Below are 14,879 nucleotides of genomic sequence, written 5' to 3' on the forward strand. Positions count from 1 at the left end.
ATCAAATCATAAAAAAACCATAAATAACATAGATGTACCGCTTCGTCCGCCCTAACAAGAAGGCAAAAAGACGGCTCGGGGTTAGAAATTAAAAGAAATCAAGTTGGTTGCACCAAAACTGATACCTTCATTATCAAATCTTGTCAAATTCATGTCGAGTGGATGTTCCGTCAACGAGCATTACTTAAAATAAGACTGCTTGTTAACCACTAATGTATTATTGGAATTCTGGAATGACCAACTTGAAAATATTACCCTTTGAATTCCATATAGAAAGTATTGATTATTCAAAGAGCGAATTTGCAGATGAACACCATACTTCAGATATTTGAAAGAGCGTTCTGGAGTATCACGAAATAAATCCAGATATATTACTTGACGTATCGACGCTTTTGACTCATTGGGCATGTCCGAAAGGTCGTACTGAATTAGATAAATTTTTATGAGAGTACCATCCAATCTCTTAATCATTACTTGCAATTGGCCAACTTGAGGAATTTGATATCCACAAACAGTAGTTTTTCTTTTCCTATTTTTCTGAGCTGTAGATTCAGGTACATAGAACTGACCAACATAAGGCGACTGAAAATCGCTGTCATCGGTTGTATAATATGCAGACCAAAATCGCATCTTAAAATGAGGGGGACATATCAATGAAGAGCGACATTTACACTGAGAAACGACACCAATATCGACTACAAAAGGAATGCATTGTGAAGGATTAAGAGGCATTTTGCAGTTAAAGAGACTTTCTTCGTATGAACCAACAAATCTTCCCCACAACTCATTTCGTTTGGATTGTAATTGAAAATTTGACAGAGAGCCGAAGCAATTGGAGTGCACAGAGTTCTTCGAGAGTGATAGCCAAAAGCGATATTGGTCTTCGAAAGTTAAGGAGTTCTGATTGTCATCAATCAAATCGGGATCATCAAAATAAGGGACCTGATTCCTCAAAGGTGAGCTACATACAGGAAGATGTGGATGTGCTCCTTTTGCTTTCACCTTTTTTAGATCATAGAAGACATTGTTGAGGAAGTCGACTTGTGCGCTTTGAGAACGAGACGATTTTCTCTTTAAAGGCCAACAATATTCGCTCTTTTCAGACTTTGATGGTAAAGGCAAAAAGTCCAATGAATAACAAGCAGGCATTGATCTCTGTGTTGGTGTCCACGGATTAATACACTTTGCAAGGTGCGAAAAGATGTTAAGAATAGGGAAGAATTTACAGAATAGAAAATCAGAAAGAAAAAATGGTCAAGCGAGTACTATAGACTAGAGAGTATTCTTCTATCACCTATATTTAAAGTACGTACGTTTGCATATCTTGCAGAAAAGGATATGCTCTTTTAGAATTCCCGTCAAATTAAGAAGAACATTGAAAAAAAAAATAATAATAATAATAATAATAATAAAATAAATCCAGAAACGGGAAATGTAAAGGCAAGAATACTTATTCAATTTTTTCAAGCATTTAGAGGTGGTTGTAAATGTAAGACAGTAAGACGTCTAACTTGATAAAAACTTTTTAATATATATTTCGTTGAATTTAATCTTCGTAAAAAGTTCCAAATAGATTTTTAAGTACTGATGTATGTAGTAGTAAGTTGAAAACTGTCGTTCTCAGTAGTAGCTTTCAGAAACGTGTAACCTATACACTAAAACACATGAGGGCCAAGTACCAAGCTAAAAAAAACATATGAATTGAAAATAATAAATTGAATGTTTATAATATATTTTTAAATTTGTTCCCACTTTCATTCTAATATACTTTTCAATTATGAGACTATAAGCTTTCATTCATTATGAATGATTCATAGTACATCTGGAAGCTCAGTCAAAAATAGTTTAATTGGTATTCTTTCTTATCGCCCTTCCCCGAAAAAAAGAGCAAAGAGTAGGACAAGAAGCTTGGTATAATAATGAGATATGGACTCGAATAGGATAAAACAGAAGGTGCATCAATCAATTTAAGTATTTCGATGGCCTATTTTAATACCTTCCATATCGGTTTCTTCCTTCCCTTCGTCCGCTGTAGAAATGTATTTCTTCTTCACACTGAGGGACACGATTTACGTCGTTTCGACCCTAAAACCCATGATTTTGGATCCATTCTTTTACGCGCTGAGAATGGTTTCCTTTGATAGAAATCTGTTTCGTCAATCGGTTAATAGAAGCATCGGCCTGAGAGATCCCAAGATCAGTAATTAATTTCTTTAGCAAAGCCTGTCAACTCGTAAGTAATTAATTTCTTTTAAACAGTGTGAGAAATAGTATCATCAAATAGAACAAACGAAACTCAATTCTTTTCCAGTTTTTTATCAAGAATGTTCTACCCTTAGACCGCTCATTACAACCTGTGAGGAAGTAAAGTCCTCAAGCTTATGAACACATACATTATCGTCTCCTTCAATTCGACGTATTATCGTCTGAACTTGATTCCCACCGCTTTTATAATCAATATAAACCGGAAAATTCGCGGTCTTGCTCCTTGAAATTATAAAAGGCAGACTTTTGGAGGTTCCGGTTGAATAATGCCTTAACACACCAAAACAATTTCTTGTGAAAAGCATTTTTGCTGATCTTTTTTTTATTTATTTCTAAGACGGGAATTTGAGTGGTAAGGGTGAAGCTGGGTTTGTGAAATTATGTACTACCACCATGGTATGCATGGACGGTCAGCACCATAGTTCTTAGCGACTCAAGAAGCGTAATCGTGCTTTGTGGAATGTAGAAATGGTTCAATGTTGCTTTTTATTTCTTTTTTGCTTTTATTCCTACTTATTGAAAAGAGAAGAAAGGTTACCATTACGTACCAATATTTTACTACTTTTATATAGTCAGCTTGTAACTTCATTCGAAACAGTACGTAAAATTTTAAATTCCATACGGTTCAGTTCCTTAAAGATTTTGTTTTAGTTCAAAGGAAGAGGTTTGCGAAACATTTTGTAACAATGGCAGTTAGTATAACTGAGCTTGGTATGGAAATCAACGAATATCCATTCACCTAAGCTAGACCACTGTCCCTCGATAGTTTAGATGACAATAAATACAGTAGTAAAAATAAAAACAGCACATCATAGCCAAAAGTATTTTAAAGGAGCATAAAACTCGGGGTTTCTAACATAGGACGTCGTCGCGTATCAGGTAGTAAACCTATGTTATTTGCGATCAAAACTTTGTAGCATATTCGGTTGAAGTAGTATATTAAAAGAAGGCTTAGTAGATTAATGTGAAAAGGAATGAGAGCGCTAATTATAATCCAAGCAAGGGCTCATCAATGAAATGGAAAGAAAGTGGAGAATGCGAGAGGATGGGGAAACAAAACAAGGGATTTGACAACTATTGTGTGTGTGATGCGTAATAAGATAGAGTTTGTAAAAGCTTACTCCAAACAGATGTAAATAGAGGAGTCAAAAAGGGACTTAGCACGTAAAAGATAAAAATGCGTCAATTTTTGCTTTCATTTCCATGTTATAAATTTTCTTCATTAGACAATCCAACCACAGGCTCTCTTGTTGCTTGTGTATCATCGTTAGTCATTGGTTGATAGAGATAAACTGGATGAGAAGACTTGGGTGCAATTAAACCCATACGGTCATAAACGGAACGTGCTCTAATATATTTATCCAACGACCAATACGATTCAATAAGTTGCCCGGCAAGCTGGCGGCGACGCTGTTTATCTTCTGGATTACCATTAAGGATCCAGTCAACGGTCGCTTCTTCGTAATCATGAGCAATCATATCTTTTTTTGATTTTAACTTTTGTCTCTCATCAACATTGTTCAACGCCTCTGATTCATTTTGACCAGGTTCTGGGTAAGTGTACTTCCAAGGGTTGGGCCCACCGAATTCTTTCAAGATGCTGTCTGCTTTAATGTATTGTTGTAAGTCTTTTACATTTCTGGTAAACTTGATCTTTGAAACAACGACTGGATCTAACCATGATTTAATAAAGGACCAAATACCTTGGAAAAGCCAGGGGGCTTTGTGCACAATACATTCACCCAAGCACTCAGGATAATGAGCTTCAAAGCATTTAATCATAAACTTCAAAGGGCCGTAATCCATGTTTGAAAGACTAAAGTCTGTCATATCAAAAACAATGGTGGCAGTTTCAATGGGCGGTTTTAAAATAAGCCGGGCGGTTTCCATGACCCAAACCGTAAGGCGCTCCACGGATTCGGGAGAAACATCACCGGCTTTGTGTAAACGAGCACGGATATAGCAAACAGGACGGTTTTTTTTATCTTCACCAAAAATAAAGCATTTACCGATTCGTAATTGACGAACAAAATCATCGTCTTTGTCAAGATGGTCAGCATGATAAATAATATCGCTAACGTTCATTTCACGACTACGCCAATGAACAGTCTTTATAAACATTTCTAAAGCAGCTTCAACATTCCACTTTCTGGCTCGTAGGAACCGGAGCAAAAGGCCATCAGGGTCGTCACAGTTTACGGAATCCCAGAAAGCAAGTCGCAAGTCTTCTGGATCCCATTCGGAGGCGATTTTAGCAATACGCTCGGCACAGCCTGTGGGTCTGGATTTTGCTTCTCGAGACTCCGAAGCATGAGAGGAGGAAAATGCATCAAGTTGAGATCTTGTATAAGAAACAAAACTCGATTCAGATGAATTTGCAGGAGAATCAGAAGAGCTGGGGGTGGAAAGATGAGTTTTCGCCGTTGACCAAGAGTTGGTTCGTTCGAGGATGGGTTTATCAAAGAGTTTAAATAAAAGAGTCCATAATAACTTTAGTCTTTCCTCTTGGAATTCTGTAAGATTCCAGGGTCTACCGGCATCTTCAGGCATCTTGTTGAATGAGATTTCAGAGCAATCACACGTCGGAAACAGGGACAAGAAGAAAAAGGATTTGACAAAAAAAAAAAAAAAAAAAAACAAAAAGAGAGGGGAAAGTAAAAGAATCTGGGGAAATGGGACAAACAATAACCTTCTTTTCCTTTCTATAAATTCAACAATCGGTTTTCTTTGGTTTCCTGTAATCGAGGACAAGGGAAACGCAACAGTCAGCAAAAAAAAAATCTATAATTTGCAATCCAAAGAGAACAAGCGAAATAGATGAGTAGAATCCCCAATAGCAAGATAATTTCACCGAGGTATAGTGAAAGGTAGTAGTAATCTTTGGAAGCAAACAACAAAGAAACTAAATCTTATCAAGAGTAAAGCCACACAAACAAACAAGCAAGATCGTTAGCTAGCTAGCTGAAATGTCTAGTAAGATAAACTAGTAATACTCAATGTCTACCAAAACCTATCAAGCGTAGTAGCAGCAAAACCGGAAGTAGAACTTTCTATAATGACGGTTAGTATTCAAGCCATCATATACTCAAAAAATAAAAATAAGAATATATCATCTTTCATAAATCCTATGAAGTTTATGAAAGCATACCAAACATGAAGACTGGGGACAACCCACATACATTCAAACGTCGTCGTCCAAAACAACAGCCGAGTACTCTTTCTCTTTGTATGAAGTTTCCTATAAAAAGAATCGTTTACCTTGAAAATTTACTACCAAAAAGAAAACCCGGTTAGAAATCGGATAAGGCTAAGTTCAAAAGCACGGAGGAGTGAGTGAGGTTTCTAATTGCGATACTGCCTTGCGCGTTAAGAGCCAGTATGGTAGTACCGGTAACATGACAATAATGAAATCACAGATGGTACAGCATACGTACGTAAAAAAAGAAAAAAGAAAAGAAAACTAATATATTGAAGAAAGAAAAGATAAAAAACTTGGAACCAAAACGATGAGCATCTTCTTACTTGCAAGAGCAAAGGAGCGCCTCTTGGAAAAATGTACACCAAGCCACTAGGAAAACGCTTGCAGCTGAAACCAAGCAAGCAAACGAAATATTCACATAAAAACAACAAGGATTAGAGTCAAAGAGCCGGCATAAAATCCATAAAAACTCTCCGTTCTCTGCATTTTTTCTTGGACTTTTTGACTATTCCTTACTTTTTTACAATGACATCACATTCATTTGTTTTTTCTACGCAGCATTCCCGTACTAAATACTGATTGCCAGCCAGAACGCGTTTGCGCTATCAGGAAAATCAGATAAAAACACTAGTTTTTAAATAAACAAGGACGGTCTCTATTACAAGTGAAGCACTGGGAAACTCTGCAATATGCGGCATCAAACGACAAGTTTTGGTACTGTTGATGTTTTTTTTGCTGATTTTCTTTCTCATTGATTCATTTGTCATTTCTTTTTGTTCCTACTGTAAACAAAAATGGGCTCTTGGAAAGAATTAACGATACATTTCTTTTCAAAACGGTGTATATTCTTGATTTTTATAATTACTACGAAATATAACGAAAAAAGCGTGCTTCATAAGTTATTCATAAAATCATTCATGGATTGGTTGCTTCCACAAAAAGGTGATCACTTAAAGCAAAAAGTAAAAGCAATCGGCAATCCGTCGTCGTTCATTGGGAAAGGATTTACTCTTTGTTGATCTTGGACGTCAATTTTGCTTGTTCTACCAAAATACGGGGTGCATCCAACTTGGGCATAATCACTTCTACGAGTTGAATCACATCTGCAGAGGCAAATTGCTCATCCTTAAACAACTTTTCAATCTCTTGAGGAGTCTTGACGCGATAGGAACGTGATTGCTTGGCACCAAAGAACTTGAGCATGTCTTGGTATTGCCATTGAGTGTTGATATCGTTATAGCCTGCATGAAGACCGTGAATAAGACGTTCTATGGTGTAACCATCGTTGTTAATTACAAAGATAATTGGCTTGAGATTTTGGCGAACGCAAGTCGAAATCTCTGTTGCCGTCAAATGCAAAGAACCATCACCGACCACCAAGATGGTACGACGGTCAGGTGTGTCAGAGTCTCTAACCCCCAAAGCTGCACCAAAGAATGCACCAACGGAATATCCAATGGATCCCCACAACACTTGAGAAATGGCTGTAACGTCGGGAGGGAATCTGCAGTCCAAAATACCAAAGTTGGCTGTTCCCGTTTCCGTAACGACCACGTCTTTAGGCTTTAAGAATTCACCAAATTTTGGCCAGAACCAACTTTGTGTGATATCATTTTCCGTGTATCCGGAAGCGTGCTTGGGTTTGATATGGTAGCCCAAAACAGGAGCTGCCTTAGCTTGGCATTTTTGGGGATGCAAAACATTCAGCAACTTCCGGATCACATACTTCATGGAAACATCAGGATAGTAGGCATAACGAATGATCATGTGATCGGAGTGGAATTCAATTGAATTCTGTTGACTCAAGTGGTAAGAAAAGGAACCGGTGTTGAAATCGGATTTCAAAGCACCAAAGGAGAGCAAAAGATCGGTCGATTCAATACGTTCCTTTACATCGGGGTCACTGATGGAACCAACGTAGACACCATCGAAATATTTCGCAGTTTCATCCAATGCAGACTTACCCATAGGAGTCACGTAACTGGGGAAATGCGTCAACTCTATCAATTGTTTTACTTCAGGAACGACGCGGTGGCGAATTGCACAAGCGTCAACCAAGATGACAGGCTTCTTGGATTTTTCAATCATTTCAACAACAGTAGTGAGAACTTCTTGTTCTGAAAGCGGATCATTCTCGGGTTCTTCAACTTCCAAGGGTTTCTTTAGCGCATCCGAGGAAGTCTTAAAGTAACCAGCGTCAGCAGGAACACCAATGTAAACTGGACGAGCCTTGCGGTAGCAAATTGTCAAGGCTTCGTCTATAGCCTTGGAAGCCTCTGCACCGTCTGTAATGACGGTGGTATAAGCACTCACAGGGCGATTCATTTCTACAAAAATGCCAAAGTCACCATTACCTAAAGTATGATGGAGTAGGGCGCCAGTACGTTGAGCCTTAGTGGAAGGCATACCGACAATGTGCACAATAGGGACATGCTCAGAGTATGCACCAGCCAAACCATTGATGGCGGAAAGCTCACCAACACCGAATGTCGTTACAATGGCAGACAATCCCTTCACTCGGGCATAACCGTCAGCGGAGTATGCACCGTTGAGTTCGTTGGTGTTGCCCACCCAGCGGAAGCTTTCGTCACCGACATTGTCGATTAAATCGAGCAAGGTCAAATTGAAGTCTCCTGGAACACCCTGGATGGATTTTACACCCAATTGGCGTAATCTTTCGAAAAGATACTCACCTACTAAGATTTCTCCGGCCATAGTATAGATTCGGTGGTTTGTAAATCAATGAAAGCTTGAAATCTTTCAAAAGTTGGGAGTAATTGTTTGTATCTAGTACTTCAGTAATCCTTCAATGACTATTTTTGAATAGTCTTCTTATGATTTCTGTTCCTAACGTTACTATGTGTTTGTAAAAGCTGGTTTTCTGCGAGTGGATGTCCCTCCCTCTATATATGGGTCCTCTAATCGATAGCCCTCGGTATTAATAAACATTCATTATGCATTCATAGCATACTTACTATTTCTTTTCGTCGTCAATGTGCGTCAGACATATGCAATTGTGATATCGATGTCATGGCCACAGTAGACTCATATTCACTCTCATTCCGTTCAATGGATTGTTAGTGAATGTAATTTAGGGTATTCAATGTTTCCCTGCATTTTTATTGCAAACAAATCGAACGAAAAACTTGAATTCTGCGTTTTTGGTTCTCTATGCCCTTGCTCTACAGACATCGTTATATACTAATACGATGTTGTCACTTGGTTTCCTATCCTTGAGGATTCGTAACATCATACATGACCATAAAAAAAAAAAAAATTCGTTTTAAATTCATCTCTTAAGTTTATTTCTACTGAAATCTATTATGCATGAACGGTTACTGCCCAGGATTTGAGTAGCCCAAGAAGAAACTTGACTCGAATCGAAGTTTTCTTAGGTAAGGTAAACAAACCAGTGAATGTTACTTCACATGACTATGTCATATAGAAAGGAAGAGCCTGTAGGTCCTTTGTAGGACAAATTCTATTAATGTCTAGGTCTTTGTTGTGAACCAAATTACGCTTTTCTAATGTCATTCTTCACTTTTTATGACGAAGTGGTCCGTCCTCCCTTGCTCTATGTAAAAAGGCAATCGAATGCCGGTGGGGAAGAAACCCGTTTTGCTTGCAGTTGAACCCAACATAAGAAAACAAAGAAGAGGTAATGTTTCATAACAACATAGCATGCTTCTTTTTATTTTGTCGGGTGGTTACTCTTTTTGAAAAGTGAATTCACATAAAAGAGTTGCTTGTTTACAGGTTTGCTTTCGAGGGGAAAGAAAGGATAGCAAAGAGTCGTGAAGAAACAGCCTACGCTTTTGATCTCTTTAAAAGGGTTATAGATTACAAAATTGATTTCCTATATGTCGTAAAACTATACGTTAACGGTATCGTAAAATTTAAAGTTGACGGTACAAGGAAAGGTCGATATAAGACGTTTTATTCTATGTTGGGTTTAATATTTACGAGCCAATTCAACAATGGTACGAACAGGGCGACCACTCATACCATCACAGTCCCAGGCGTTCAATTTCTTGTCCATAACACCGGCGATATCAAGATGGGCAAAGGAAACATCCTTCTTGGCTAAGAAGCACTTGATGAAAGCAGCGGCAACACATGCACCACCACCGCCAGCGCGATTGACATTGCACAAATCGGCATTCGAGGAGCCAGTCAATTGCTTCAAGTAAGCATCGTGGAAGGGCATACGCCAGAAGAGATCATCAGCAGTCTCAGCAGACGTTTCGAGATTCTTCCAAAGCTCTTCTCCTTGAACAAAAGCTCCGGTATAAACGTTACCAAGAGCAACTAGCATGGCACCTGTCAAGGTACTAGCTTCCAAAACGGCTTTCGTAGAGTAGTTGGAGGTAATGTAGTGAACAGCATCGGCAAGGACAAGACGACCCTCAGCGTCGGTGTTGTCGACTTCGACACTCAAACCATTTCTCATAAAAATAACATCACCGGGCTTGACGGCAGAGCCAGAAGGAAGGTTTTCAGTCAAAGGAGTCACAAAAACTGTGTTGACGGGCAAGGAAAGTTGACTCATGGCGTAGATGGCTGAAAGCATAACTGCGGCACCACCCATATCAGCACGCATTTCCTTCATGTTCATCGAAGGCTTAATGCTAATACCACCAGCATCAAAAGTGATACCTTTACCAACAAGACCAAGCCATTCCTCAGCAGCGGACTTGTCGGCTGCCTTTGTAGCACCACGATACTTGATTTCCAAGAAACGAGGGGGGATATCAGAACCAGCATTGATGGACAACAAACCATTCATTCGCTGCTCATCAATCCATTTCTCATCGTGAATCTCAACATCGACATTTGGAGAGTCTTTGAAAAGCTCTTTGGCAAAGTTGCAAAACTCGATAGAAGTCAGGTAATTGGCGGGACATTCCATAAGGGAACGAGCCATGTTTTGAGCAGAAGCTTCAACTAGACCTTCGTGAAATTTCGATTGAGCAGCCAAGGTTGCTTCCTTTAAAGACGAAGAAGAAGAAGGAGTAAACAGCTGAAGAGAGATATTTTCAGGGGCAGGAGAAGAAAACAATTCATCTTTGGGGACAGCTTTTCCATTTTGAGAAACGGCCAAGTGATCTCTTCTCATAGAAAAATCAAAAGTAGCCAATGCTGAGGCAAGAGCAGCGTCTTTTGGAAAATCCATACCGTCAACAGCGATTGATTTCGCACCATTTGATTTCAACAAGCGAGAAGCTTCGGCAGCAGCAGTTCGAATTGATTTCTCAGTTATTTGGTCACTTAATTGTACAATAGCTAAACGGGTATAACCGTGTGCGTTCCAAAACAAACGAACATCATTGTCTTCGGGCTTTGTCTCAAAAAACAAGTCGGTCACTTTACGAAATTCTTCCAAGATAGAGCTCTTGTCACGACGAACTCCCAAAATTAAAGAGTCGGCTTTGGTAGTAGCCAATGGAATTTTAGGCAACAAAAGAGAAGAAATGGAAGACCAACAGAAGCTTCTAGTACTTAAACCTGTTCCTTTCATGATGCACACAAGTGTAGGAGAATGAAAAAATGACAACAGGGGTTTTACTGCTTTTTTGAAAAAAAAAAAAGATCAGTCAGAGAATTTAGATGGGGAATAAATCAACAAAAAGTAGATTGCTGATTCTTCGTGCACGAAAAGAATTGCTTTGCGATTTTTTCCTTTCCAAGAAGTGATTTGGTAGAAAGTAAGAAGGTAGTTGACAATATAATCTCAATGAGTAAGAATATAATAATAAAGAGAATTTGAGTACAAATTCTATGTAAACAAACATTTTACTTTTGTAAAAAAAAAAAAAAAAAAAAAAAAATAGATTGAGTACATATATAGAAACACAAGCAAAGAACGATGTGGGATTTTGCATTCAAGAGTATTTTTTTACGATTGAATTTGACAACGTAAGCGAGTTGTTTATTTGAGCTAAAGGACTGTTGATTTTTGAAATTGTAACCATTATCAATTTAAATTAATGAGGCAATAGAGAGTGTCAAAATCTATCCGCTGTCTACAGTCATAGCATTTGAGCCCTTTCTTAAAGATGGACTTGGTGCTTGAAAGTCAAACTTGGAATACTGGATAACTTGAGCACCTAAATATGTGTCTTTGACACACTAACAAATCGCTTTATAGGAACAGGGTATTGTAAATATACGTCTAGTTTACTCTTGTTCGTCTTCTTCCTTTCTCATAATTCAACCGTCGCTATTATAATAACCCAATGCACCCAATATAACAAGGATAAATTGATGATAACTAGTAAAACTGTGGTATACAAACTTAAAGAAATATACAATACAGATTGCAATGCAATCTTAATTCCATTTACTGACCTTTAACAAAGCCCTTTCAACTTCACCACCAAACGATAAGGAAAGCGGCGGGATTGGAATACACTAAAGGACAAGAAAAGGCACTTTGAAGGCATGCCTTATTCTTTAATGAAATGAAACTTGAATTGCACTAAACTCTTGAAAAGTTCTTTGGGTCCGTTCTATCTTTAGATTGTAGTGACTTGGCTGCCTTTTTATTTTTGGGAAATGGTAAATGATGTAGAGACATGTCCTCACGTAAAATTGCAATCTTCGTTTTTTGAATCTTACCATAAAATATGCGCGCAGGTATTTACTCGTAATGTATGTGATTATGCTGAATTATTTGAATTACTGGGTTTTTTCTCCAGAATCAGGTAGAACAGGTTATTGATCATTCCTTTAGAACCTTCGACGTTGCTGTAGCGTCTGTAAAAAATCAAATAAACGAACTTTACGTTGTTTAGAATGTGAATTTACTGGATGCTTATGGGACGATCATTTTGAACAACATGTAAAAGAATTAAATCATTCATTTGGTATGTAAAAGATGCAGGCAACCAAAATTTATTAAACCCCGTTCTTGATTTCTCCTACAATTCATGGAATGTGTGCATCATTATTTTTGTTTATCGCTTGGAGAGGAATTAGAAAGGTTGGCAACTGACTAATATCTTACAGGTGCGGATTTAAAAAACTCTCATATATACTGTTACTCCTGCCAAGACTATGTCTATCATCCGCGTTTAGAAATGTTACGAATAAAAGTTCAAAATATTCGAAGTTGGCAAAATAAACATAAACGGTTGCCTGATCGCTATGAGCAAACGATATCACTAAATCCATACGAAAAGTATCCTTCCATTTGCCCTACCGCGGGTCTTCGCGGGATCCAAAATTTAGGAGCTACCTGCTTTATGAGCGTCATTCTTCAAAGCACTTTGCATAATCCTTTACTTCGAAATCTCTTTCTTAGTGGGTTCCATACCTCTGAAAATTGTAAGCGCTCCTCCTGCATGACATGCGCAATCGATAACATGTTCGCATCCATTTATGCCTCGAAAGAGAAAACAAGCTTCTACGGTCCAACCGTCATACTGAATCTAATGTGGAAACTGAGCAAAAGTCTTTCTGGCTATTCTCAGCAGGATGGACATGAATTTTTGGTGTACCTTCTCGACCAAATGCACTCCGAAAGCGGTGGAGATAATTCTTTCCCGTGCAACTGTCCTATCCATAAAATCTTCAGTGGATCTATGAAAAGCGTGATTACTTGTTGTGAATGTAAAACAAAAAAGGTTGCCACTGATCCTTTGATGGAGGTCAGCTTAGACTTGCATGAACCTTCTATTCAAGGATGCTTGGAAAGGTAAGTTAGTCGCCATAAAAGGTGATTCCTTGTTGACTAGTACGGTATTGGTAACCTTGTTTTGTCAGATATATTTCCCCTGAACAAATTCAGTATACTTGCAGCAATTGCAATGCAAAAGTGGCTACAAAGCAATTGTTTTTTGATAAACTTCCTCCAACCCTATGTTTGCAATTGAAACGTTTTGAGCAAAATTCATTTGCTATGTCCACCAAGGTGGATAAGTTGATTACTTATCCCATGCTTCTAAAGATGCAGTACAACTTCAATCATGATTCGGTGAATTACCAATTGTATGCAATAGTTTGTCACAAAGGCACTTTGGATACTGGCCATTACATCGCGTATACTCTATTTCAGGGTCATGTATGTGAGAGACGAAGAAGCCATTTACAAGCTAACAAATTTTAGTGGTATCTGCTGGATGATACTACAATTACAGTCGTGCCAGAGTCCGAAGTACTGAAAACACAAGCGTATGTACAAACATGAACTACAGTACAGTAGTAGCTGTGAGAAGATGTTCTAACCAATATTTTCAGATATCTTTTATTCTATCACGAGAAAAATTTGGTTTACGATGATGAGCATGTAGAAAAAAGCTAAAAAAGTAAAACTAAAAAAATCAGTCAAAAGTTCGTTGGCGATCAGATATCCGTTCAAACACATTTTTCATGAGAACCTCAAAAAAGCAAGGAAGCTGTTGGGTTCCTTCATAGGTAAATAAATCATCACTTCGCCTAAAACGTAACATCTGAAGATCTTTAGCAATCGAGAGAGATTGAAAACCAAGATCCGATAATTGTAACTACATAACATCTTTGTTTCGTTGAAATAGATTTCATTTTTCATCGACATAAGTCAACATTTTTACTAGCGAATTTCAAATCTCAAATATTTGAGGGAAAAAACAAGGTTTAATAGAACGTTTTAATGCCTCAGCTGTTACAGGTCAGGCTACTCTTTCACTGGTAGGGTAAGTTCATCCAAATCTTCAGGTATATCGCACGCCTGAAGAATTTGTGGAAGTTCAGCACCCATATCTTTGCAAAACGAGAGCAAAGAATGTGTTTGATCCGTCCATAGATTGGCAGCTTCAAGATACTGCATTGTCATTTTCTCTTGCAAAGCAATTGTTTCAGGATTGCAATGGTTTAAACTAGCAAGTTCAGACTGCAAGGATTGAAGCATCGACTCCTTTTGCGCCAACAATTGGGGTGTAAAAGTTTCATCTTGTTCATCTTCATTTTCGGATTTCCGTTTGGCAGTTTCAGTCTCAATGGATTCAGAGACTTGACGGATCTTTTCGCGATAGTCAGCTAGTTGCGTTTGAAGAGATTCAATCGTGGTTTCACGAGACCGTTTTGCCTCCGACGGAAACGACCAGTAATAGTTGCTCGTTCCAATTTTTTCAGACTTCACGAGGCCATCATCGACCAACGACTGCAATACGTCTTTTACTGTTTGAAGGACAATTTGCCGTTTCGAGCCCAATTTTTCGACTTCTTTCAATTGAAAAAAGTCTTTCTAAAATCATTCAGTGTCAATAATATACGTTTTCCTTACTTTCCAAACATTAGTCCATCAAAATACCGTTCTTTTTTTTATGTTTCTTTCTTGCACTATGTAGTCTTCATTTAGTACTTACGGATTCATGAAAGATGGTTTCTAAACGCTTTCGCTTCTCTTCCAGTGAAAGTCCTTTGGGAGGCATGTTTT

At 38.2% G+C, this 14,879-nt stretch overlaps 7 protein-coding genes across 7 annotated transcripts; 1 reads left to right on the forward strand and 6 right to left on the reverse strand.

Moving 5' to 3' along the window:
- Window positions 1-180: 180 nt before the first annotated feature.
- Window positions 181-1,149, reverse strand: SOMG_01574 (DUF4210 domain protein, FAM214A-like protein, implicated in chromosome segregation; the record flags this gene model as incomplete). Its single annotated transcript, XM_056180367.1, has 1 exon — window positions 181-1,149. The coding sequence occupies one exon, from the start codon at window positions 1,147-1,149 to the stop codon at window positions 181-183; it is 969 nt and encodes a 322-aa protein (XP_056035680.1).
- Window positions 1,150-2,085: 936 nt separating this feature from the next.
- Window positions 2,086-2,570, reverse strand: img2 (mitochondrial ribosomal protein subunit L49; the record flags this gene model as incomplete). Its single annotated transcript, XM_056180368.1, has 2 exons — window positions 2,086-2,223; window positions 2,394-2,570. 2 exons carry the CDS (start codon window positions 2,568-2,570, stop codon window positions 2,086-2,088), a joined length of 315 nt encoding a protein of 104 aa, XP_056035681.1.
- Window positions 2,571-3,471: 901 nt separating this feature from the next.
- csr102 (sec14 cytosolic factor family, phospholipid-intermembrane transfer protein Csr102) lies at window positions 3,472-4,815 on the reverse strand (the record flags this gene model as incomplete). The annotated part of the gene is made up of 1 exon (XM_056180369.1): window positions 3,472-4,815. One exon carries the CDS (start codon window positions 4,813-4,815, stop codon window positions 3,472-3,474), a length of 1,344 nt encoding a protein of 447 aa, XP_056035678.1.
- Window positions 4,816-6,469: 1,654 nt separating this feature from the next.
- On the reverse strand, window positions 6,470-8,179 carry pdc202 (pyruvate decarboxylase; the record flags this gene model as incomplete). Its single annotated transcript, XM_056180370.1, has 1 exon — window positions 6,470-8,179. One exon carries the CDS (start codon window positions 8,177-8,179, stop codon window positions 6,470-6,472), a length of 1,710 nt encoding a protein of 569 aa, XP_056035679.1.
- Window positions 8,180-9,416: 1,237 nt separating this feature from the next.
- Window positions 9,417-10,982, reverse strand: ysp2 (peptidase family M17 cytoplasmic leucyl aminopeptidase yspII (LAP yspII); the record flags this gene model as incomplete). The annotated part of the gene is made up of 1 exon (XM_056180371.1): window positions 9,417-10,982. One exon carries the CDS (start codon window positions 10,980-10,982, stop codon window positions 9,417-9,419), a length of 1,566 nt encoding a protein of 521 aa, XP_056035671.1.
- A 1,037-nt stretch (window positions 10,983-12,019) lies between these two features.
- Window positions 12,020-13,766, forward strand: ubp8 (SAGA complex ubiquitin C-terminal hydrolase Ubp8; the record flags this gene model as incomplete). The annotated part of the gene is made up of 6 exons (XM_056180372.1): window positions 12,020-12,115; window positions 12,198-12,330; window positions 12,473-13,160; window positions 13,229-13,526; window positions 13,572-13,636; window positions 13,703-13,766. 6 exons carry the CDS (start codon window positions 12,020-12,022, stop codon window positions 13,764-13,766), a joined length of 1,344 nt encoding a protein of 447 aa, XP_056035672.1.
- A 351-nt stretch (window positions 13,767-14,117) lies between these two features.
- Window positions 14,118-14,874, reverse strand: mcp7 (meiosis specific coiled-coil protein Mcp7; the record flags this gene model as incomplete). The annotated part of the gene is made up of 2 exons (XM_056180373.1): window positions 14,118-14,687; window positions 14,809-14,874. The coding sequence occupies 2 exons, from the start codon at window positions 14,872-14,874 to the stop codon at window positions 14,118-14,120; spliced, it is 636 nt and encodes a 211-aa protein (XP_056035853.1).
- Between the last annotated feature and the right edge of the window lie 5 nt (window positions 14,875-14,879).

The sequence above is a fragment of the Schizosaccharomyces osmophilus genome, chromosome 1 (assembly GCF_027921745.1).
Source record: "Schizosaccharomyces osmophilus chromosome 1, complete sequence".
NCBI lineage: Eukaryota > Fungi > Ascomycota > Schizosaccharomycetes > Schizosaccharomycetales > Schizosaccharomycetaceae > Schizosaccharomyces > Schizosaccharomyces osmophilus.